Source organism: Panthera tigris, chromosome A2 (genome assembly GCF_018350195.1).
Source record: "Panthera tigris isolate Pti1 chromosome A2, P.tigris_Pti1_mat1.1, whole genome shotgun sequence".
NCBI classification, from domain to species: Eukaryota; Metazoa; Chordata; class Mammalia; order Carnivora; family Felidae; genus Panthera; species Panthera tigris.
In genome coordinates this window covers 13,760,178-13,784,000 of record NC_056661.1, presented here as the reverse complement: position 1 = coordinate 13,784,000, position 23,823 = coordinate 13,760,178, and the positions used below count along the sequence as shown (strand labels likewise).

The following is a 23,823-nucleotide window of genomic DNA, read 5'->3' as shown; positions in this document are numbered from 1 at the left end:
GGCGTGCACTCCCTCTTCTGAGCATCCTCGGTGAGTGAGGGCATGAGAGCGGTTCTTGGAATGCAGGGAGGTGCTTAGAATGCACCCTGGTGTTGGGGTTGAGGGAGTGCCCCTGGGCCGAAGTGGCCGCTTTGCTCTTGGAAGTCAAGTTCAGCTGGACAACCGTAGTTCTCTTTACCCAGCACATGTTTTATTCTGAGGCTTCTTTAGGAAGCGAAAATAACTAAGAAAGCAAGTGTTGCCTGGAACCTCCTCTGGCCAGAGAGAACCTGGTCAGTTGGAGTTTGGGTTCCTGTGCGTACCTGTTTGTCTTGTTCTTACCGGAACGGAGTATCAAGCGCTTCCCCGCCAGTTTTTGCCACCAGGACTTGATGTGCCTTTTCACAGCTCCCGCCTGCACCTGCAGATCGGGGAGGGGGGCGGGGGGCGGGCGAGGGGGGGGAGGCAGGCCCCACTTAGGATGGATTTCAAAAGGAGGAGGAGGTGAGGGGCACCTGAGTGGCTCAGTCAGTTAAGTGTCCGACTCTTGATTTCAGGTCAGGTCATGATCTCGCCGTTCGTGATATTGAGCCCTGCCTCGGGGTCCACACTGACGGTGCGGAGCCTGCTTGGGATTCTCTCCCTCTCTCTCTCTCCCCCTCCCCTGGTTACATGTGCACATTCTCAATCTCTCTCTCTCTCTCTCTCTCTCTCCCTCTCTCTCTCTCTCTCTCTCTCTCTCTCAAAATAAATGAAAAGGAGGAGGTGAAAGGGCTCTGGCAGGGACCTGTGCCCCTCACAGGTCTCAGAGGCACTCTGGGCCGCCCAGGAAGGGCAAGCCTGTTTGCTGCTCTGGGTCTGTGTACACAGACACTCGATTAGGTTTAAAGTGACTCCCCCTGCCCCCATCACCTGGAGTCAGGGCTGACCTTAGAAGCACCCAGACCTGCATGCCCAGGCCAGCTGAGGGCCACATGGTGGCCCCCGTGGGGCAGCCGAGACTCGGTCCAGGAGGCACATACTGCAGCTGAGCAGGGCTGACTGTCGGGCCACATCCTGGTACATGTGCCAAGCTCTTCGCTGGCACAGAGAAAGCCATGCATTCCTGGTCTATTCATGCCCCAATGGGGGATTTCCTTGCTCGGTGCCCACCGACTGGTAACCCATAACCAGCGTCACTGAGGAGCAGCAAAGCAGCCCGTTAACCAAAGGAGTCCTCAGGCCGTGGTAGTGCTGGGCGGGGATGGGGCCGAGAGACCTGGCCACACCAGGCTCCCAGCAAACCTCCCCTCTGCCTTCCTCCTTCCCCCGCTCGGGTGTCCCCGCCTTTGTCCTGAAGGATACTGGAGACCTCTGTGTGTGTCTCCCCTGTCCCCAGCAGCATCACGTTCTCCCATGCATCAGTTTCAAGCCCCGGGTTTCCCACCATCCTGTGGCCCCAGTGGCTACACAAACCCACCTCCGGGCTCTGTGCTGGGACCCCCACGTCCAGGACGAATTTTGGAGGTGGGCGCGCACACCTGTGTGGAAAAAGTTTAGATGGCATAAAACGGTCACGGCGAAGAGTCCCCACAGCTCCCACCCAGAGAGAAGCACAATCACTTTGGGACTGAGACCTGACCTCCTGCCCTCCTGCCCTCCTCTCAGGGGTGACAGCCCAGTGAGGACCATTGCCCTTGAGGCAGCCACTGTCCTCTGAGCAGACTGAGCTGGAAAGTGGCGCCTGGGGAGGCTGTGTCTCCATCAGAGCCAGGATGAGATGAGGAGGAGGTTCAAGGATCGGGTGGAGGAAGAGCCACCCGATGGCAGGGGTGTCAGCTTCCACCGGAAGCTACTGTTGACTTGCTGACTTTGGGGTGCATGAGCTTCCGGCTGCATTCTGGGCAACGGCATCAGTGCGTATCTGGCTCTGGGTGCGTCTCCTGCAGTGACCCTCAGCAGCCTGAGCCTCAACATCTGGGCGGCGTGTTCCGGCTGCTTCTGTGATGGAGAACAAACGTCACATCCAAGAAGGGATGGGCCGGCAGCACAAGATGGCCACAAGCGTGAGACAAGGAGATGTCGCGTACAGGCAGGACAGGGCTGAACTGCCTTATCTGGGAGCCAGTCTGTGCCACGTTGGCTCTCACTGTGCACGTCTGGGGCAGGGACTGACTGCAGGCTGGGCAGGTCACTCAGTATTTTGGGGCCAACTCTAGGCCAGGTGCACGTGCAGGTTCCCTTATGGGTCCACACACCACCCTGCGGAGCGGTGGAGGGGGGGAGGCCGTGAAGAGGGCAGCGGCCCTCCTTGTGACCTGAGCCACCGTGTCCTCAGTCTCAGGCTGAACTGCCCTTATTTACATATGACAGCTGGGCAAGGCTGGAATTCAGTCGGGGCCGTGTTTGGTCCAATGCTGATGAGGGAGGCATGGTGGTCTCACATCAGTGGAGAAGAAATAGGGCCTGGGCATACTGAGGTGGTTTAGCAGCCCAAGGATAAGGCCTGAATGGGGCCTTCTTCTGCCCCCCCTTGTTTGTGTGCCTAGCTGTGCTGAGCTCCTGCACTCAAAACCCAGGGATTACTTTATGAGGAGTCCCCACTGGTAACAGAGGGTTCTGGAGGCCCATCTTGTGCCCCAAATATGGGCCAGCAGCCGGAGCATGGATCTTCCCACCAGCTTCCTCCACAGCCCCCAGGACTTCAATCCAGTGAGGGTTGGCCTGGAATGCAGCCCCGGCCTGTGGGCGCAATGCTATCCCACCTGCACCGAGCCCTGCACCTTGGCCGGGACCTTTGCTGTCTGTCTATCTGCCGGTCAGGCTGTCCCACCCTTCTGCAGAGGCACTGTCCAAAGTCAGGGTTCTGTTAACCAAGACATTCATCCTTTGTCACACGTAACCGTGTCACGGTTTGTTGGGGGAGGGTGCGGCCGATCTGTGAGCCCCTCGGGGCCTGCACCCGCCTTGGTCTTGGCTGCAGGACAGTGAATGGACATCCAGGTGGAGTGTGTATCCCACAGGGGAGCAAGGGTTGGAGCATATCGGCTGCTCAGTGTGCACTGATAGCTACTGCTGCCCATCTTGTCTCACGTCACCTTCACACATGTCCCAGGCCAGATCTGCCCCATTTGCTGGGTGGGAAATTGGCTCATGGTCCAGATCAGGGTGGGCTCCCTGGCTCCGGGCGTGTGCTAAGTGCTCTGTGCTCCTCAGACCAACGTGCCATGCTTAGAAAGCACTGGCACTTCCTCCTTGTGTCAAGCTGTGCGGGACGGTCTGGGGTCCAATGGATGGCCCATCCCACGGTCCCCTCCGTGATGTGGACCTCCCAGTGATGTTTCTCCCTCTCCATGCAGCACATCTCCATCCCCCAGCCTGACTGCCCCACGGAGGCGCGGACCTTCTCCTTCTACCTCTCCAACATTGGCCGTGACAGCCCCCAGGGCAGCTTTGACTGCATCCAGCAATATGTATCCAGGTAAGGCCTCATCTGGGCGCAGTGCCCCCTTCTTCTTCTTCTCTTTTTTTGGGGGGGGGGTATTTATTTAAGTCATCTCTATACCCAGTGTTGGACTCGAACTCACGACCTTAAGATCAAGACCCGCATGCTCTACTGACTGAGCCAGCCAGGCCATTCCAGATCCCCTTTCTCATACCCGAGCCTTGCTGCTGCATTCAGTGTGTCCAGGGCACAGGTGCAGGCCTGCTACCTCTGCCCAGGGGCCTGGGTTCCCTTGTTTTTTCCAGGTTAAGATACTCTGTGTGGAAACGATGCTGCTCAAGTTAACGCTGGGCCCATTTCCAGCTGGGGGGTAACGGGGGAGCACGGGCGCCCAGACCGCCCAGACCCAGACCAAGGTCATCCCAGGAGGAGTTCACCTTAGCTTCTGGCCCCTTGTTTTGCAGCCACGGGGATGTTCACCTGGACTGCCTGGGCAGCATCCAGGACAAAATCACGGTGTGTGCCACCGATGACTCCTACCAGAAAGCACGACAGAGCATGGCGCAAGCTGAGGAGGAGACACGGAGCCGTGGTGCCATCGTCATCAAGGCTGGAGGCCGCTACCTGGGTGAGGATGAGGCCTGCGACTCCGCCTGTTGGGGGGGGCTCATGCCTGCTGGGCAGCTGTGGTGGGGAGCAGGAGGGACTGAAGGCTTGTCCTGGCCGGGAGTGGGAATGATGGGTTGACAGAGGTCTAGCCCCAAGCAAGGGGAGCCATCTCTCATTGTCAGGTCAGAAAAGGTCCTGTTGTACTGGCCGAGTCTGTTGGGGGCTGTGGCATCTGCTGATTCCCCAGTTTGAATATGAGCCCCAAGAACTCCAGGAATTCCGAATCCACGAGCCCTTCTCTCAGGTTCTGACCTCGGGAATCCCTACCCATCAGGGAGATAGACACGCTCCTCGATGGCAGGGCTGGGGTCTGTCCTCCTTCAGCTGCCACCCCTGCCCTCACCCGCCTGGCTGGCTCTTCCCCAAGCCTGACACGGCCAGCGGCAAGGTGCCGATTGTGAGATGTGCGCTATGGCAAATAGTCTGCTGCTGGGTTGGGGCCAGCAAGGGCCTGTCAGGTCACAACTGGGAAGGAAATGTGTTGATTTCCTGCTGGACGAGAAGGCTCTGGCAGCTCATCATCTGCTTGGAAACGGTTTTGGTGAAGTTGAGACACCAGCAGCATGAAAGTGTTTACTTTTAGGAAGCTCCATTCTTGCTTTAGTCTTCCCAGCACCTAGACCCAGACAAGTTCAAGAGTCATCAGGATTCAAGGCCAAGAGGAAGGGCGTTAGGCCCGAGAAAGGCACAAAATGGCTTACAGCAAACAGGACCTTAATGGCTTTTGGGGTTTTTTGTTTTTTGAGAAAAGGTGGGAGGATTTCAAAGGCCCCCAAAGGAGTATGTGATTTCACTGGCGTGGCAGTGGAGTTGGCTCTGACCGAAACCCTAGGCAGGAGGAGTCCATGCTACCAGTGAACGCTGCATCCTGGTGGATGTGGCCGTGCATGCTGAGGGAGCCCATGCCCTGGGCTGTGAGCTGCTGCTGGGGACAAAGCCGCCCGAGAGCAGCAGCCAGAATCCAGAAATACTTCCCCTGCCTGCTCTCGCCTCAGTGTGCAAATGTGGACATTCATATACATCTTAGTAAGTTTCTGCGTCCTTCAGCCAAAAACTTGGTCAAAAGTGTGGCTTGTCGTACCACTTTGGGGACGGCGAGAGTTCTTGGTTTCGGTTCTGGTGGCAGCACTTGTCTCCTGGCCTCTGAAAGCGTAGTCATATATGTCCCACTGCGTCAGGCCTCTCCTCTACCCTGCGTCAGCCCATCAGCTGGGTCCTCTGGGAACAAAGTCTGGCCCTAAGGATTTTGACAGCACTCCTTCCCGTATTAATTTGACAAATGAGATTTAAGGGATGAGAGCAAAACAAAAAGTTCTTGTGGAGAGCTTTCTGGCCCAAGGACGCGAGGCACGCGCTGACCTCACTTGGCCGTGCACGTTCCCTCAGTGGCCGTGCTGCCGTCCAGGGTGGAGTTAACAAATTCTGAGCAGAGGCCCCTCCCTCAAGAGCAGTGCTGGAGTCTGTTCGCACTAGGGGCGTGGGGGATCGGGCCGCTGCCCCCCTCCCCCGGGACTCTGGGTCTGTCCAAGAAGCACTTGACGGGGCTGCAGCCTGGGGAGCTGCTCCTACCCCGGGGTCTCCAGAGAAGCTGCCCAAGCGGCCCCATACCTTTATCCACTCCTCCTTTATCATAAAAGAGAATGGCGGATCCTGTGGCTGGAGAGTGCTGTGATGTGCGGGCTCTGGGGGCGCCTGCCTCTGGCCGTTCAGGAACCCCACCCTTTTCATCAGCCGCCCTCTCCGTATAGCGGTCGGGCTGCCCTTGATGAAATCCATTAAAGCTCTGAACATACCTCTGTTTCCTGCAGCTCCCGCTTCTGACACTTGGGGCCCTGCAAGGGCCTGGTAGCTGTGTGTGGTCAGTAGGTGGTGTACTCAGCTCTCCAGGTCCCCACGGAGCAGGCCAGGCTGGATGGGGCTGCAGCTGCCTTCCCCTTGGGCTGTCGGCCGTCAGCAGGCGTCCACGCACTCGCTCAGAGTTCGGCATCAGCCCCAGGCAGAGGGACACAGAGGCCGTACCCCCTCACCCCCTTAAATCCCTAATGCCTTGGCTCTCGTTGCAGGCAAGAAGGTTCAGTTTCGGAAACCAGCCCCGGGGGCCACGGACGCCGTGCCCTCCCGGAAGCGGGCGACGCCAATCAACCTGGCGAGCGCCATCAAGAAGAGCAGTGTCGGTGGCATTAGTGGGGGCAGTGGGGTGTCTCAGAGGCCCTTCCGTGACCGAGTGCTGCACCTCCTGGCGCTGAGGCCCTATCGGAAGGCCGAGCTGTTGCTACGGCTGCAGAAGGACGGCCTGGCCCAGGCGGACAAGGATGCGCTGGACGGCCTCCTCCAGCAGGTTCGTGCTTGCCCGGGGCCAGGTGGAGGGTTCAGTCAACCTTGAGTGGCCTCGGCAGAGGGTCTGGACACGGGGGTGCTGGGAAGAGCCCTTCCTGGGATCTCTTCCAAGATTCGCAGCCTGCCTCAGAGCCTCGGCCTCCCGGGTTAGGACCGGCTTGAGGGTGTCACGGACACGTTGCTGGCCATGGTGCTTCTTGTCCAGTGGCTCCGAGGTTGGCTCGGAGGGAGGTCAGCATGCCACACAGGCAGCGGGCACAGCACAGAGGATCCAACAAAGACTTCAGCCGCCTGAGGCTTTTAGAATTTAAAGAAGCCTGGGTGACCGCATATGTGAGTTAACAAGAGCACAGGCTCCACGGTCAGTGGGCGTCCCCACCACACACCAGCCGTGGCTCTGGGCAAGGGGCTTCACGTGGAGACCCTCAGGCTTCCGTGTGTGGCTGCAGCTTGCCCGCAGCGCCTCTTGAGGGGTTGAACGTGATGTCAGCAGGTGAAACCTGCTGTTAGGGCACGGCTCAGGCTTTGGAGCAGGAGGGGGCGGGGCCTGTCTCCCAAAGCCCCCGGAGGGAGTCTGAGGACCCCTGGGAAGGTGAACGGCTCGCTCTGGCTTCGCCACATCAGCCAGACCACGCAGATGCCTCCTTGCTGTGAAGTGGGGATGGGCCACCGTGGAGCCCTGCTGTGAGGTCCACGTGGCTGGCATGACAGTCGCATCCTGCAGAGGAGGCGTGGCCGAGCGTCCAGGGATTCTGTCCGCCAGCTCACCTGCATCCCACCTCAGACGCTCCTGGCAGCAGTGCGGGACTCACATGCTGTGACAGTTGGTAGCTGTGTCTGAGGATGAGCCACGGGGTTCGCGGCCCCTCACGTCACCGGGACCCTGGCCTCAGGGGCTCTACTTGGCAGGAAACCCCGTGTGGATGTGGCCTCTTGAGACACTGTCCCCCACTCAGAGGCTGTGCAGGCGAGGACCAAGCTTTAAGGTTTCTCCCTCTGAGCTCACGAGTTGGCTCCTGGCCTATTAGAAGGTAGATATGTAGCTTGATGGCTCAGAAGTTTTCTTTGGCAGAGGGGCTTGCCAAAGCATCCAGAAAGCTCCAGAACAGGAATGATGTTCTTAGGGGGCTTGTTTCCTTGGGAAGTCGCAGGTGTCAGCCTTATCCTTGGGAACTCAAGGGAAGCACAGTGGAGGCCCTTCCCCTGGGCTGGAGCTCAGAATGAGGCAGGGCTGGCAGATTGCCAGGTCTTCAGACGTGAGCCAGGACTGAAGACGCAGGTGGGACCTGTGCCCACCCTGGACATGCCTGTAGTCCACACCGCTGCCCAGTCAGGCTGCCATTGGCCCCTACTGTGGTGTTCTTGGGAACGCCCATGCTCCCATCTTCCTCTCTTGCCCTGTTTGTGCCCAGAGTAAAGAAGAAGCACTTGAACCCCTCAAACCAGAACGTGAAACTTAACTGACCGTGCACACAGTTACATCTGAGATGTACCCTCTGAGCAGTCCTCCGATGCAGCAAGAATGCCAGCGGGCTCAGTTTTCCAAAGAGATGGGGATCTGTCGGTGCTGATGTCGTTGTGCCAGGGGTTCCTGCTGCTTTTCTAACCTCTGAGATGCTCTCGTTGCTCCCAGGACCAGAGAGGTACCCTGCTGGGCTCTGGCTTCCTAGGTTGATTTGGAGTCAGCAGCCTCCCGTGGTGTCGGTGGCAGAGGGTGCTCCCCATGTCTACTGTGATTTCTTCTAAATGGCCCCATCTGCCTTGTGCTTCTGTATTGACTACCCAGCTTGTTCTCCCTGGTGGTCGTGGGCAGTAGCAGGACCCCGTCAGCTTGAGGAAGGGGAAGGTCTCTGGGAACACTGTGGGCCGGGCCTTGCCCCGGCTGGTCATTTCCAGCCGCCCCCAAGTGATCAGGGATTCCGATGAGCAACACACACGAAAGCACACTCCTCAGAGGCACCTTCCCTCTTCCTTCTGTGAAAACATCCAAAGCAAAGATTTAAAGCATCTGTCTCCGGTGCTGGCGGGGCCTCAGAGAAACCCACAGGCTCGTCCTCCATGGGTGGGAGTGTTGACGGGTGGGTGGCTCTTCTGGAGAGCATTTTAGCAAAACGCATCAAGAGCCATAAAAATGTTCAGAGCCTTTGACCCATTAATCCCACTTCTGGGAAGCTGGCCGAAGGAAAACGTCGCCAGCATGGAAAAACCTGCACACAGCGGTGTCTGTTTATATGCTACAGAGAAACTGGGAATGGCGTCAGCATCCAACAAAGGAGAAACCTTTGAGTAAATCACAGTGCAGATGTTCGGTGGAATATTACTCAACCATTAAAAAATGTTCCCTGTGGAAACCGCTGTGACACAGAGTCCTCTCAGAAGCCCGTGAGAGTGAAAAACAGCCGCCGCGCCAGCTCCCTGCGGCCGTGCGCCAGAGGCCAGCGAGATAGTCCCGGAAGTACCCGCTTTGGGGTGGGGCCCGGACTTCTATAAGCATCCTCAGGGTCAACGTTTTGAGTCTGCCTTCACAGTCTTGGAGACCAGCTCAGCCTTTGGTACCCCGCCCGGGCAGGGCTGGCTGGTTGCGGGGAAGGTGGACTTAGCCTGGCCCCTGGAGGCCCCGGCTGCCCCAGCCTCCGCCACGTGTGTCCCGGGAGTGTGTATTCGAGAGCGGGCGTCGGTCTGTTCAGACTGCTGTTGAGAGAATAACATAAACTGGTGGCGTATAAACAACAGACGTTTACTTCCCACAGTTCTGGAGGCTGGGAGGTCTAAGATCGAGGCGCCAGCAGATTGGGGGTTTGGTGGGGCCCCCTTCCCAGTTCACAGAGTGGGTCTTCTCCCTGTGTCATCACGTGGCAGGAGTGGCGAGGGCCCCCTGGAGTCTCTTACAGGGGGCACTGCTCCAAACCCTCATGACCTCATCACCTCCCAAAGGCCCCACCTCCTAACACCATCATTTTGGGTGTTAAGATTTAACCTGAATTTGGTGAAGATGAAACGTTCAGTCGGGAGGCTGGTGATGGGGTCCTGTGAGTATAGATGGCAGCACCGCCCCTTTAGGAGCCAACCTGTCTTCCGGCAGCTGTAAGACACCTGTGTCAGGACCTGGTGTTCTGACCCCTTTGCATCCCAGGGCTTGCTGCCCCGGTAGGCAGGGGATTTGGCGGGGGTGGGGGGGGGGTTCTGTCCTCTTTCCCCTCCTGTGTGTCTGCCCCCGACCTTCCATCAAATGCTCTCAGTAGCTCCTGCTTCCCCTGGGCTTCCCGCAAGGTGATTCTGGTTCTTCCTACAGGTGGCCAACGTGAATGCCAAGGATGGCACATGCACGCTGAAGGACTGTGTGTATAAGGATGTGCAGAAGGACTGGCCCGGCTACTCGGAAGGGGACCAGCAGCTGCTGAAGCGGATGCTGGTCCGGTAATGCCGCCTCCCATCTCTGGGCCTGTCCCCACCCCTTGGTTCTGGGGCAGATCTCGTCCTGAGGATGCTGGGGTGGCCTTGTGTGGTTCTGAAGGCCACAGGGCCCTTGAGCAGGATGGAAGGATCCATGGAGACTCTCTGGCAGTCTTTCCCCGCTGCCTGGGATGCCACAGTGCCCGGGCAGCCCACCGTGGCCCCTTGTCGGGGGAAAGGCCAGCCCCTGCTGGGTGGAGTGGAGGGCACAAGTCACTGTCCTGAACACCAGAATGCCCAGACAGAAGGATTCAGTCCACCCAGCTTATCCCGGTGCCTCCTTTCCTTTCCCATCAGGCTCCCTTCCCAAACCTGCACACCCCCACAGGCTTCTGCTGTAGGCCACTTCCTTCTTAAGAAGAACCTCTCGAGATCTTGAAGCAGAGAGAAACAAAGCAAAACAAAACTCCCCACAGACATGATTAAGTAGCATTAATTAAACACATTCGCTCTCAGATTAATTGGGACCTGAGGTCAGGAGTGGCCTTGGTGGCCCAGGGGAGGAGTGGTTAAGTAGGCCCCTGCCTGGCTCAGGCAAGCAATTAATGATTTCCTTCTCAGTTGATGCCTGACTTGGGAGCCGGGCTGTGAAGCGGCGTTCAGAGCAGGCTGATACACTAATTAGTCCTTAAGTGATTTCTCAGGGACTTGGAGTTATTTATGAGGGGTGTGTGTGTGTGTGTGTGTGTGTGTGTGTGTGTGTGTTTTGAAGTTCAGTTGTTTAAAGCACTAATTGCGTGTAGAAAGCAGAGCCGATTTGGGGCCGCTCTAGGTGAACCTGGAGTTTCTCGTCAGCCCTGCAGGGCACTCCTCCCCAAGCCAGTACCTGTTTCTAGGCCAGCCTAGGGTCAGGGCTCCGGCTGTCCAGAGGTCTTGGGGAGACAGGAGAGGTTTTCAGCAGAAGACCCCCCCCCCCCGCCCCCATCCCCTCTCCAGGGTCTGCTGTTGCCCCAGCTAAATATGTCTTGAGTTGACCACTGTTGACATGGTCAAGTTTACCTACCCAAGTGCTTGGAGGTGGCAAGGGGCACACGAGGGACACTCACTGCAAGACTGTTCCTGTCCTCCCGTCCTTCAGAGCCTCTCACTAACTGGCTGCTGTTCTCAGACCCTGAGGGCATTGGCCACACTGAGCTCCCCAGAAGGGGAATGGCCAGGAGTGTGTGTGTGTGTGTGTGTGTGTGTCTGTGTGTGCGTGTGTGTGTGTGTAGGTGGGGTCAGTAGGAATCTCAGCTCTGGAGCTTTGTGCAGTTCTGGGCTCGTATTCCTCCCTGCTCTGCTGAATGAGCTGCCAGGACTCCTGTAAACCCAAGGCACTTGGCTTTCGCCCGGGCCAGCATGGTGCTCTTCTCTCTGCATGGGCCAGCTTAGGGATCAGCCTCGCCAGGAAACACTCGACTTACCAGCAGCACCTACCGTCCTTGGAAGCTTGAACTGGTTGGTGTGCAGAAGTCAGGGTCAGCATCTTCGATGCCCGTGACCACGCTGAAGGTGACCCCAGCCACCTGTCTGCTCAGTTCTTTTTTAGGTTGTTCACGCCCCGAAGAAAACCTCATGCATAGCAGTTCTTGAAGCCATGGCCCCATGGCAGGAAGGAAAACTGGGCCTTGGGGTATTTCTGCTGGTGGGGAGTAGGGACGAGTGTCACCCCAGAAGCTGGGCCATCTCCTTTTCCTACAGCTTGTTCAAAATCCATACCTGAGTTAAGCACGCTTCTGCTTGCAGAGTCTACCTGGGCCCCTGAGGCTTTGCTCTACACGGACACCCACTTCCTGCATCCTTTCGATTCTTTCTCTGTGCTTCTATTCCTCATGTGTGTAGCTGCTGGGGCCCGTCCTGCCCCAGGTGTTCCCATTGCAGGATGAGACTTTGGCAACGTTGCCTGGCCTTACACTCACTCCCCTCAACCCTGCCGCCACCTGCACTTGTCCTGGCCTCGCTTCCCCGAGGGCAGGCATCTGGACCACACGCCAAACCACAGTCACCATCCCACCACATACGCTCTTTGTGGACTTGGTAACCTGCTTGGCTGCCCTGTCACTTACTCTGCTCATTCGCATTGCCCTTCACAACCCAAGCTTCCCCTGGTTGTCCCATGGCCTTTTGTCACTTTCAGCGGATCAGAGGTCCTGCCGGTTCCCCCAGGAGACCGCTCCACTCCTGGTCCCCTCTCACTCTCCTCTCACTCTCCTCACTCCTCTCCCTCTCCCTGTGCAAGCTCTCCCATTCCTGGGTCTGCGATTCTGCCCTGGTGCTGAAGGGATACAGCTCCTGAGGAAAGGGCTTTGATTGGCCCCTCTGCCATAGCTCAGTCAGATTGGATTGGCAGTTGCCCAAGTCTGGGCCTTCAGATCCCGAGGACTTTTGCCTCCATGTTGAAGGCCTGGCCCACAAGGGTTGGAGGTTCCCCACCCAGCCATTTACACGTCTGCGTGATCACGGCGTGGCCTGGCAGGTGCTCTGGGGCGAGTGTCTCTGCTCTCACAGCCTGAAAACTCCCTTCATCCTTCTTCCCACGCTGTGTGTGCTCCTGGAAAGGCTTCCTATGCCCCTCCGGCAACCTCCCTTTATGTGAGGCAGGGGGCGGGGAGGGGGAGGGGGTGGGGGTGTCAGAGGTACGGGGGGAGGGTTGTGCTCCATAAACTGTCCACTTTCGCATCTTCCCCATTGCACGTCGCTCTCTCTTTTCGGCTCCTCCCATCCCTCCCTTTTGCCAATCGTTTCTAGTTCCCACTGGTCTTTGGTCTGGTTTTTTGTAGCATCACATTCTCATTCCGTGGGAGTGATGTTTTTATTTAAAATTTTTTCATTGTTGAAATATGGTTGACATACGGTGTTACATTAGGTTGGAGTCTGCAGCATAATGATATGACAGTTCTGTACATTTTTCAGTGCTCCCCAGTAAGTGCAGTGTGGTCACCGTCTGCAACCCTGTGAGACTGTTACAGTGTTACTGACTGTGTTCCCCATGCCGTAATTTTTTGCCTGTTGCGGTGACTTAATTATTTTATAATTGGAAGTTTGTATCTCTTAATTCCCTTCACCTCTTTCTCCCCCCCCCTCCAAGCCCCTCCCCTCTGGCAGCCACCGGTTTGTTCTCTGCATTTATGAGTCTGTTTCTCTTTTTATTTGTGTGTTCATTTTATTTATTTATTTATTTAATCTTATGTTTTAGATTCCACATATAAGTGAAATAATATGCTGTTTGTCTAACTTATTTCACTTAGCATAATACCTTCTCGGTCCATCCACATTGTTGCAGACAGTGAGGTCCCATCCTTTTTTATGGCTGAGTAACATTCCGTTGTTTTTATCTCCCACATCTTTTTAATCTGTTCATCTATTCGCGGCCACTTAGGTTGCTTTCATATCTTGGCTATTGTAAATAATGCTTCGGTCAACTTAGGGGAGCTTGTGTATTTTTGATTCGTTTGTTTGTTTCCTTTGTATAAGTACCCAGCAGTGCTATTGCTAATTGCCTGGTAGTTTTATTTTTAAATCTGGGGGGGAGGGACCTCCATACTGTTTTCCACGGTGGCTATACCAGTTGGCATTACTCCCAACAGTGCAGGAGGGTTCCCTTTTCTCCCCATCCTCACCAGCACTCTTTTCTTGTCTTTTTGATACTAGCCGTTCCGACAGGTGTGAAGTGATATCTCATGGTTTTGATTTGCATTTCCCTGATGACTAGTGATGTTGAATATCTTTTCCTGTAGCTGTTGGCCATCTGTAGGTCTGTGGGAAAATATCTGTTCAGATTTTCTGCCCTTTTTAAAGTCAGATTATTTGTGGGGTGTTTTTTTTTTTTTTTTTTTTTTTTTTTTGGTGTTGAGTTGTGTGAGTTCTTTATATGTTTTGGGTATTAATCCCCTAGCAGATATATAATTTGCAAATATCTTTTCCTGTTCGGTAGGTTGTCGTTTTGTTTTGTCGATGTTCCTTTGCTGTGCAAAAGCTTTTTATTTTGATGAAGTCCCAGTTGTTTGTGCTTTTCTTCCCCCTGCCTGAGGAGATGCATCCAACAGATATGTTGCTAAACTCAATGTACAAGAGATTACTGTCTGTGTTTTCTTTTTAGGAGTTTTATGGTTTCAGGTCTCACATTTAGGTCTTTAATCCATTTTGAGTTTATTTTTGTGTATGATGTAAGCAGGTGATCCGGTTTCATCCTTTGGCATATAGGTGTCCAGTTTTCCCAATAGCATTTATTGAAGAGGCTGTCTTTTCCCTGTTGGATATTCTTGCCTCCTTTGTCATGGATTAATTGACCATATAAGCGTGAGTTTACTTATGGGCTCTCTATTCTGTTCCATTGATCTATGTGTCAATTTTTTTTGTGCTAGTATTATGCTGTTTTGATTATTATAGCTTTATATTGTGTCTTTTTTTTTAATTTTTTAAATGTTTATTTATTTTTGAGAGACATACAGGGTGTGAGTGGGGGAGAGGCAGAGAGAGAGACACAGAATCTGAAGCAGGCTCCAGGCTCTGAGCTGTCAGCACAGAGCCCGATGCGGGGCTCAAACCCGCGAGCTGTGGGATCATGACCTGAGCCGAAGTCGGACGTTCAACCGACTGAGCCACCCAGGCGCCCCTATACTGTATCTTGAAACACGGGATTGATGCCTCCAGCTTTGTTCTTTCTCACAATTCAGTGGCATTAATTATATCCACAACATTGTACAACTACTACCTCTAGCTGGTTCCAGAACATGTCCCCATAAATGGAACCCCACATTAGCAGATACTCCCATCGCCCTCCCCCAGCCCCTGGTAACCACTGATCTGCTTTCTGTGTCTTTGGATTTGCCTGTTCTGTCTGGACGTTTCATATAAACGGGATCATACACCACGTGGCCTTTTCTGACTGGCTGCTTTTACTCTGTAACGTTTTTTAAGGTTCCTGTAGATTGTAACACGTGGCAGAGCCTTGTTCCTTGTTGTGGCTCAGTAATATTCTCTCGTGTGTGGTTATACACCACAGCTGTCTATTCATTCATCTGCTGCTGGACCCTCGGGTCATCTCTTTCTCTTGGTGATCGTGGGTAGCGCTCCTGTGAACATTTGTGTCAGGGGATGTGTATGGACAAAGAGTCTCAGTCCTCTCAGGTGAGGAAGGAGGAGTGGAGTTGAGGTTTTCGAAAAACTGCCAGACTTTTCTCCACAACAGCCGCACCGTTTTACGTTCCCACCAACAATGCACAGAAAGCTTCCAGTACTTGCTTTTTTCCCCCCATTTTCTGGTTTTTTGTTCTGTTTGGTTTTTTGTTTTTAATTCTAGCCCTCTTATGGATGTGAGGTAATATCTCCTTGTGGTTTTGATTTGCATTTTCGTGACGACTAATGGTGTTGAGCACTTTTTCATGTGCTTCTTGGCCATTTGTGTATCTTCTTTGGAGAAATGTCTGTTCTCGTTTGGAGAAATGTCTATTTGGAGTCCTTTGTCTTTCTGAGGATACTAAGGCTGGTGTTTCTGTTGTGGATTTAAAATTTTCATCTGCTTATAGAGTCTCTCTTCCCTTTCAAATGCATTTTCTTGTCTCTCTCACATTTGTTACCTGGAGGCCCGGGTGCAGGCCTTCAAGACTTTCCTCTGAGCGGCTTCACCTCCTCAGGAGGGCTGCTGAGGTTTCTCTGAAGCCCCACGGGCTCCTCTCTTTCCTCCTCTCCCGAGGCCACACGTCTGTCCATCTTGTTGTCCAGGTGTGGCTTGAGCAGCCTCCTGGCCTCCCAGAGAAGGCCTGGGCTCCTTCACTCCTCAGCATACTGTGGGGTCTTTCCCCGCAGTGGACCAGGATCCAGAGCAGAGAGCGCACAGCCCTGCAGGAGCCCCTTCTCTGCGGTCTCTGAGGCTCTGACCCCCAGGCCCGTGGGGTCCTGTGGCCTGGGGCCCCGTTTTCTTGGCTCCTATAAGATAGTCACCACCTCTGCTTTCTGCGTTAGACCGTGCTGCTGTCTTTCCCCTCTTTCGTGCCTTTTTAACGGAGGCTGGAAAGAGTGCATGTGAATGCCTCCGGTTGCTTCCTTGTGGCCCGGACAGCAGACTGGCAGTACCCCTTGTGGCCACACGGACTGTTTTACCCTGGTGCGTGCTTGCGTGTTGCAGGCCCTTTTCCTGTGGCTCTCCTTGCATTTGGGGCCACCGTGGAGGGGGCAGCAGCGGTGGTCTGTAATGTGGCCATCGGTCAAGGAGTTGTGCTCTGCTTGTCAGTGCTCAAGAGCAGTGCAGACGACATGGTCCCCGTGGCAGACATTTGCAGGGCACTTGGAGGGCCCGTGGCACCACGCACAGCGCCGGGCTGGCGGCTGGGCTCCTGTGAGACTCGTAACCTCTGGGAATATGAGAGGCGGATTAGAGAGGGGCCTCAGGCCAGGGTCACTAGTAGGCCTTCTGTTTGCCCGTTGAGTGTCAGAGTTGTTTGGTCCCTGGCTGCACTGTTATGCTCAGGTACCCCTCCTGTGGATTGCTGGCTGCCCCTGTCGCCCTTGAGGAGGTATTGTAATGTGGCTCCCAGGAAAGTGAGTCCTGAATCCGGGAGGACTTCCTGTCATGCCAGGTCATCTCAGTCCCCTTCTGCATTTTCTAAAGTTTCTGCAGTAAGCAGCATTATTAGGACGAATGATTTTTTTTTTTTTTTAATGTTTTGAGAGAGAGAGACACACACAGAATTTGAAGTAGGTTCCAGGCTCCGAGCTGTCAGCATAGAGCCCAACGCAGGGCTCGAACTCACAGACGGTGAGATCATGACCTGAGCCGAAGTCAGACGCTCAACTGACTGAGCCACCCAGGCGCCCTGATTGATTGTTTTTAAAAGGAGGGGGCCGGTGCTCCAGTTCACCCAGCTTCCACAGGGACGTGACACAGACCTTGAATATCCAGTCAATTTTACTTGGGTCCCTGGTCTCCACAGTAACGGGTGTCTAGATGAGGGGGTGTCCACTGACCCTTGAGCGGGGTGGTCCTCTGGGCTATGGATGAACCCAGGGTGGACGTGCTCAGGCTGCTCTCTGCCTACCATGCCCCGATGTTCCCGGCGTACTCGACCCCGTTCTGGTTCGCCAGGGCATCTGGCCCCTCCCCAAATCACTGGGTGAGGGTGGGACAGCATGGTGTCCGTGGAAAGGCAGGTGGGCCTGGGTGTGCGGGGCCTTTCAACTACCCCACTTCTCCTTCATAGGAAGCTGTGCCAGCCACAGAGTGCAGGTGGCCTCCCCGGAGACCCTGCTGCCTCCAGTCCTCCCAGGGAACATGGAAGCTCGGCCTCGCCCCCTCAGGTAGGAGTGGCAGGCATGGGTGTGACCACAGGTGGTGGTGGCAGTGGTGAGGGGGGAGGGCGGGGTAGGAGCCAGGGGGCCAGGCCGGACCTCAGTGTTCGGGTAGCCTGTTGGGCCCTTGGCTCAGGGCCGGGTGTGGAGTGAGCAGCTGCCTGGCTTCCCCCAGTCTGGGGACCCGGGCCCGGGCCCTTGGCGCAGTTCCCTCGAGTACTTGTGGGTGGATGGAGAGCAGGCCACCGCGTTGCCCTGAGCCAGCAGGCATGGCAGGTGCACTTGCTTCTCAAGCTGTCGCGAAGATTCTGTAAAATGGAGTGTGCTGGCTGCGGGCACAGGGCCCTGTGAGTGGTGGCCGCTGCTGATTTAATCAGTAGTCAGCAAGGGCACTCACATGTCCCTACCTGCATGCTCTGGCCCGTGAGTCCCTTGTCCCAGGTCCCTTATTTATCTCCCTTCTCTCCTTTGCCTTGGAGGCTCCCAGCCCGTGTCCAAGGCTCTGAAGCCTGCTTGTGGCGAGGTCAGGTCTCTGCGTGCCCTGGCTTTGGGGCCAAAATAAAGGGCTGAGGGCCCCATTGCACTGCTTCCCCCTGATCGCGGGCCTGCTGTCCACCATCTTTCTGTCTAGCTGCTTCCCTGGGTCTGGGCTGTCTGCGGTCCGTCCCTGCCTCACGCGCCTCAGCCTTCTCACTTGTGAAATGGGGATGAGGCCTGCACACGTAGCAGGGTTGCCATGGGGATCCAAGGAGTCCTGGGGCTAGGGGGGTGGATATCCCAGCCGGTGGGGCTGCCCTGTATCCTTCGGACTTGATTCTGTCACCATCCCCCTCATCTAGGGAAGATGCTGGAAGCAGGGACGTTTCAGACCAGTCCCTAGAGGTGGCCTTTTTGAGTGCTTCAGCTGGCCAGTTCTGCTGATGCTGCTTCTCTGCTCCTACTCAGGGTGGGCTGAGCCTGCCTCAGCAAGGGCCTGGCTGTTTCTGTGTGCCCCCTTGTGGCCAGAGTGGGCCTTGCAGGTGGGCACCGGGTTTCCTAGGGCCTCGCTGCTGAGCTCAGGGTCAGCCTGTTGCTCCCCAGCCACTTCTCAAGGGACACCAGTGGTTCCAGACACAGTCTCCCTTCTAAAATTGTTTCCCTTCCTTTGTAGAAACGACCACAGCCTCCTGATTTCATCGATCCCCTGGCCAGCAAGAAACCCAGGATATCACATTTCACCCAGAGAGCTCAGCCTGCCATCAATGGGAAGCTGAGTGCACCCCATGGCCGCGAGGCCCTATTGCCTACCCCAGGCCCGCTGGCTGGCACGGATGCCCACCTGCCCCCGCGGTTGGAGCCCCCGAGGGCCCATGACCCCTTGGCTGACGTCAGCAATGACCTGGGCCACAGCGGCCGGGACTGTGATCACGGAGAAGTGGCCGCCCCGGCCCCGACTACGCGCCTCGGTTTGCCCCTGCTGACGGACTGTGCCCAGCCCAGCAGGCCCCATGGCGGCTCATCGCGCAGCAAATCCAAGAAGAAGTCCAAGAAGCACAAAGATAAGGAGAGGGCAGCTGAGGACAGGCACCAGGCCCGGTTGCCAGACCACATGCCCAGCCCCCTTGGAGCCCCACCAGATGCCCCGGGTAGGTACCAGGAGACAGGCCTGGTGGTGGGAGACTGCAGGAGGACGTTGCCAGGAGCCTGAGCTCCCCACACCCGCCATTGCTCAGAGGGGGCTGTACCACCCCACGGACCCCCATATTGGCACACCCTGCACGTTCAACCCCTTTGCACCCTGTGTTCTTGTACGAGGTCGTGAGTGCCCCGGTGGTCTTGGCCTTGGAGGCTTCTGCAGTCCCGCTGTGTGCCAGGCTGGTGCTGGGTGCACAGAACCCGACCGAGCTGAGGCCCATGGAGGCAAACAACGCACCCGGAGAGGAGCTAGTTCCAGGCTACAGCTCTGGCTGCAGGGAGGTCCCAGACACTGAAAGGGGAGCAGGCTGGGGCTGGGGTTCAGGGAAGGCACGTGGGCCGCCGCAGGCCTTGTGTAGCCTGCTGACTAGTGAATATTTCAGCCTGTGGAGACTGGGTTTGGGAAGCTGTCATAGAACAGCAGGCAGTAGGAGTCAGAATGAGGTCATGTAGCAGGTGAGGAAGCCGAAGTCGAGAAAGCTGGGATCACAGCAGCAGGTGCAAGGCTGGCTGGAGAGAGAGCGGGAGAGCCTTTGTGGGGCCCAGAGATACTGGGAAGGTGTATGGACAGGCCAGGCTTGGGGTGGGAGTGGGGGTCTTCACCCCCAGAGCTTGGGTCACCTTGAGTTCACGGCCCTAGGCGCCCGAGCTGAGCACCCCACGTGGCTGTTAACAGAATCAGCATGATGTGGCCACAGAGACGCAGCTGCACCTGCCTCCTGCAGGCAGTCTCACGCTGTGTGACTTTCTGCCGCTCTCAGATTATGTGTCCAGAAAGGATCCGAGCAGGAGGCATTCCTGGGACAAGGGTGGAGCTGCATTCTCCTTATTTTTAATGAGTTGTTCAACTGTTCTCTAGAAAGGCCTTTGCCGGCCCCTCCCTTGAGGTGAGGCCTCGTTCCCTTGAGCCTGTCCTGCCTGGGGAGGTAAACCCTGAGCAGGTCCAGCCGGTCAGCACTTCCTGTCCCAAACGGTGAAGACCCCATGTGCCCCTGGAAGGGCCCTGGGAAGGAGGAATACCATGGGGTGGGCCCCACACGTGAGACTCAGGTGGCTTCAGGTCCCGCCCAGGACACAGTGGCCTAGGTAGCTTGTCCCCGGATTAAAGTGAGAAAGTGAGGTTTGGAACCGGGCAAACCAGGGAGTAAGATGGCCCGAGGGAAGGCGTAAGGACAGCTGAGGCACTGGGAGCTGTGCCTTAGGCTGGGTGACTGTCTTCATCTGCGTCTCGCAGGTGCCTCGAATGGTAACAAAACAGTTGGGCACAGAGGCCCCCTGTCCTGCTCCGAGGCTCCTTCTGGGATAGAGTATGTGCTCTGCCTGTGCAGGCAGCCGTACAAGCAGGAAACAGCCACCTTGGTTCTTTGTGCACCCTGCCTCTGCTTCAGACTCACTGGAGAAGGTTCCAGGTCAGCATGTGAGGAAGCTTTCTCGCTCTCGTGTTCCACACGGGAGGCACAGGCATTGATTTAACCCACTCCTCTATGCGGTACTGTCCCAGTCCTGCGCCACGATTGCCTCTGACCCCGACAGATGCAGCATCTGCCGGGCAGATGGCTCTTCTTAGCCACCCCTGTCCTGATGCCACCTTGGGCCCATAGCCCCAACTCGTGCCTGTGCTGCAGGTGCACTCCTGGGTCCTACGCCCATCCTTGTGTCTGCCCCCCACTCTTGCTCGGTCCCTGGACCCCTGCTGTTGCTTCAGGGTACCTTCCTGGGCAGGCTGGTGTACTGGGTGTGGGGGTTGGGCACAGCCAGGCCGAGCTCAGGAGGCCCACTGACCTCTGAGGGGTCGGATGGGGAGTCCCTCTCACAGGGGGACCCAGGCACGGGGGAGGCATAGGAGAAGCTGGTAGAAGGGACAATGGTGGGGGGCAGCTGTGGGGGGTTCCCTGTAGGCCCGGGGCACACGGTGGGAATCAGCTCGGCTAGTGAAGGGGGGTGGCTGAGTGAGGACGATGCACAGAGAGTGCTCCAGTAGGAGTAGGGCCTCTAAGTTTTGTTCAGGCCAGACCCCAGAGGTGTCTCAGGTGGTAGGTGAATCTGACCCTGAGCCTTGGTTTCTCCATTTGTTCTCTCACCTGAAGATCTCAGGAAGGCTAAATGAGGCAATGCTGACTGGGCCCACACATGGCAGAACACTCTGGAAGGCGTACCTTATGCAAAGCGTGGGTCGCAGAAGCACGGACTGAACTTACATGTGTGTTCATCGGGCCACGGCCCCGAGAGGGGGGAGAGGTGTGCTCCATGGTGGGAATCATTCCCTGCAGCCCAGGGATTCCCAGGTGGGCTGCTTTCCAGTCAGAGGGACACACAGTGGGTACCGAGGATATACTGCATGGTGACAGATGTCTTCTGTGCTGAGAAAAAAGGCCGCCTGAAAGAAGCCCCCCCCCCCCCCCCCCCCCCCCGGGAAATCTGCTAGATGGTAGTTTTGGTCTACTCTGCCCCCAAGAGCCGCGGACAGTCCCGTGTCCTCCAGCTCCTCCTAGTGGATGGCCTGGGATGCGGGCAGGAACAAGGTGGCCATCATTCTTCGTCCTGCAGGGCCAGAGACCTTGGACAAGGGCGTTGCTTCTTTTCAGAGTAGCGGTCTTTTACATGCAGTCAGCAGAGGTAGCAAGGTCTCTGGATCGGTCAGGCTCTGAACAAGTGGCCCGTGCGTTGGCCCTGTCGTTAACGCGTCCTTTCTGCTGCTTGCCGGAAACGTGCACGCGGCACGCCAGGGCTCCCTGCACTTTGCACGACTGTGGTCCAGGGACGCACACTTGGCTCGGCTGCGGCGCTTCTGGGTCCAGTGAGGCCCCCGAGGTGTCGCTTGCCCAGCCCTCACACTCCCTCTGCCCTTCCTGACCCCGCTTCTGCTATCCTTCCACGTCCTCCGGACCACAGAGCTTGGTGCGGGTCTCGGTGTGGACTCAGAAGGTACGCATTTGCTCTTCCTTCGTAGGTTTAAATGGGGCCTGCAACAGCTCGAGCGTTCCCACGTCAACCTCAGAGACCCCCGACTACTTGCTGTGAGTACTTCCCTGGTTGGCCCCCCCTCCCCGCCCCACGCTCTCCCCCGCACCGCAAGTTAGCGGAGGTAGGATCCGACTGCATGTTGCTGTGTGGGAGTTCTAGGACCAGGCTCCCGCTCGAGCCAGGAAATCACCCACGAGGTGGGGGCTGGTGGGGGGCGGGGCGCGGGCGACCACGGGCACCCCAGCCTCTCTCCGCAGCAGCCCCCTGGGCCCTGCTGGCCCCCCTCTCCCTCTCCCCAGGAAATATGCCACCATTTCCTCCTCGGAGCAGCGCCAGAGCTACAAGAACGACTTTAACGCGGAGTACAGCGAGTACCGCGACCTGCACGCGCGCATCGAGCAGATCACACGGCGCTTCACGCAGCTGGACGCCCAGCTCCGCCAGTTGTCCCAGGGCTCCGAGGAATACGAGGTGGACACCCCCCTCCCCCGCCACCGTCCACCGCACTCGCAGACAGACTCTGGGCTGGGGGCCCGGCCCACCTCCGGCCCACCCCGGGCGCCGCACACCGGCCCCCCGTGCTCTGCACCCGACCTGGTGAGACGGGCCTGTTTCTCATGGGTGCAGCCACACCCGAGGCCTCCAGCCCTAGCCATGGCCCCCGAGCCTGGCCTCTACCCCTCCCAGGGGAGGAGGGCCGCCGCGTCTGCCGGTGTTTCTCCCTGTCGCGCCTGGCGGTCAGCTGCCCCTTGCTGCTCTTGTGATTCAGGCCCATCCCCGGGGCTCGGCCGTGGAAGTCCGCGGGCCGTCGGGCCAAGTTTGGCCTCCTCTGCGATGGGGACGGTGGAGGCTGATTCCGCAGGTGGGAGGTGACCTGTTAGGGCAGGGGTGGCATCTGGAGCCCCGCACAGAGCGGTGGGTCGGATCACTGGGTCCCCCCTGCAAGAGCCCCTGGGGTCCTCTCTGCGGCTCACAGCCCACCCGTGCTCTCAGAGCCACAGGGGGAGGGGCTGGAGGGTTCCTGTGGCCCCCTGCCCGTCTTAGGACTCCCTCACCCTCTGATCAAAGGCACGCAGGCTCCCCGAGCGGACCGTGTTGGAGCTCACCGGTGGGGGGTCGGAGGGGGCTCTACCCTTGGTCAGCAGCCCTGGGACTCCAGCCTCCCCTCGTGACACCTTTCGGAGCTAGTTATCTGATTGATCGGGTGTTGAGGTCCGTCTCCCCTCGTGGGAGCCACCTTGGCTTCCGGACAAAACCAGCTCGTAATTGGAGGCACGACCGGGGTTCTGAGGGTCTGGGATACATGAGTCCCTGGGGTCTCTCTCTCTCTTCCCTCCTGCAGCCCCCACGTGGACATTCCCCCAGTAGCTCCCTGCACCCTCGGATGGTTGGCCTTGAACAGAGGACAGGCCAACTGGGTGTGAGGGAAGGAGGCCACCCAGCCTGCTCTTTGCCTCCTCCCTCCCACGGTTCTGACCGGCCCCTCCCGCTGTGCTGCCCATCATGCTGGTCCCTGAGGCTGGGCCCCTGCCTCTCTCTCCCCTGGCCCAACATCCTCCCCCCACCTCCTGCCTTGTTCATCTCCCCTCCCCGCCCCTCGGCCTGCCTCTCTTTACTTTGGTCAGCTTCCCTCACGCCATGCTGAGGCTATTGTCTCAAGGCAGGTGGTGACTGTGCAGGTCACAGGTTATCAGGGAGAAGGGGTCACTCAGTTGGGGTTTCCTGCAGCCAGGGTCATTGTTCGCTTTCTTTTGTTTTCCAGACTACTCGCGGGCAGATTTTGCAGGAATATCGAAAAATCAAAAAGGTAAGTATCTACCCTTTGTGGGCTTGGGGAGGGGGTCAGACGAAGCTGGCTTAAGGTGAGCAGCACTAGAGTCCGGGAGAGGACGGAAAGGGGATGGGCCTTGGCTAGGCTGGAGTCTTGGGTCCTCAGGGCAGTCCCTGCCCCCATTGACAGCTAAGAAGCTCAGCCCGTCCCTCCCTGGGCACCCCAGCACCCTCCAGCTCTCCCACTGCTTCGTGGGTGCAGCCCCCAGGCTCTTTCCGGCTCCCTC

The 23,823-nt window shown here is 57.1% G+C and overlaps 1 protein-coding gene across 2 annotated transcripts in view; it reads left to right on the top strand.

Annotated features, from left to right (window-relative positions):
- The window catches only part of ELL (elongation factor for RNA polymerase II), a 75,104-nt gene that overhangs the window by 50,642 nt on the left and 639 nt on the right, over positions 1–23,823 (top strand). For both annotated transcript variants that reach the window (XM_042978595.1, XM_042978597.1), the window contains exons 3-11: positions 3,318–3,439; positions 3,868–4,031; positions 6,136–6,410; positions 9,702–9,826; positions 17,041–17,137; positions 18,279–18,753; positions 21,753–21,819; positions 22,066–22,237; positions 23,529–23,573. In XM_042978595.1, the coding sequence (XP_042834529.1) occupies positions 3,318–3,439; positions 3,868–4,031; positions 6,136–6,410; positions 9,702–9,826; positions 17,041–17,137; positions 18,279–18,753; positions 21,753–21,819; positions 22,066–22,237; positions 23,529–23,573 (1,542 nt within the window). The remainder of the gene's footprint in view (positions 1–3,317; positions 3,440–3,867; positions 4,032–6,135; positions 6,411–9,701; positions 9,827–17,040; positions 17,138–18,278; positions 18,754–21,752; positions 21,820–22,065; positions 22,238–23,528; positions 23,574–23,823) is intronic.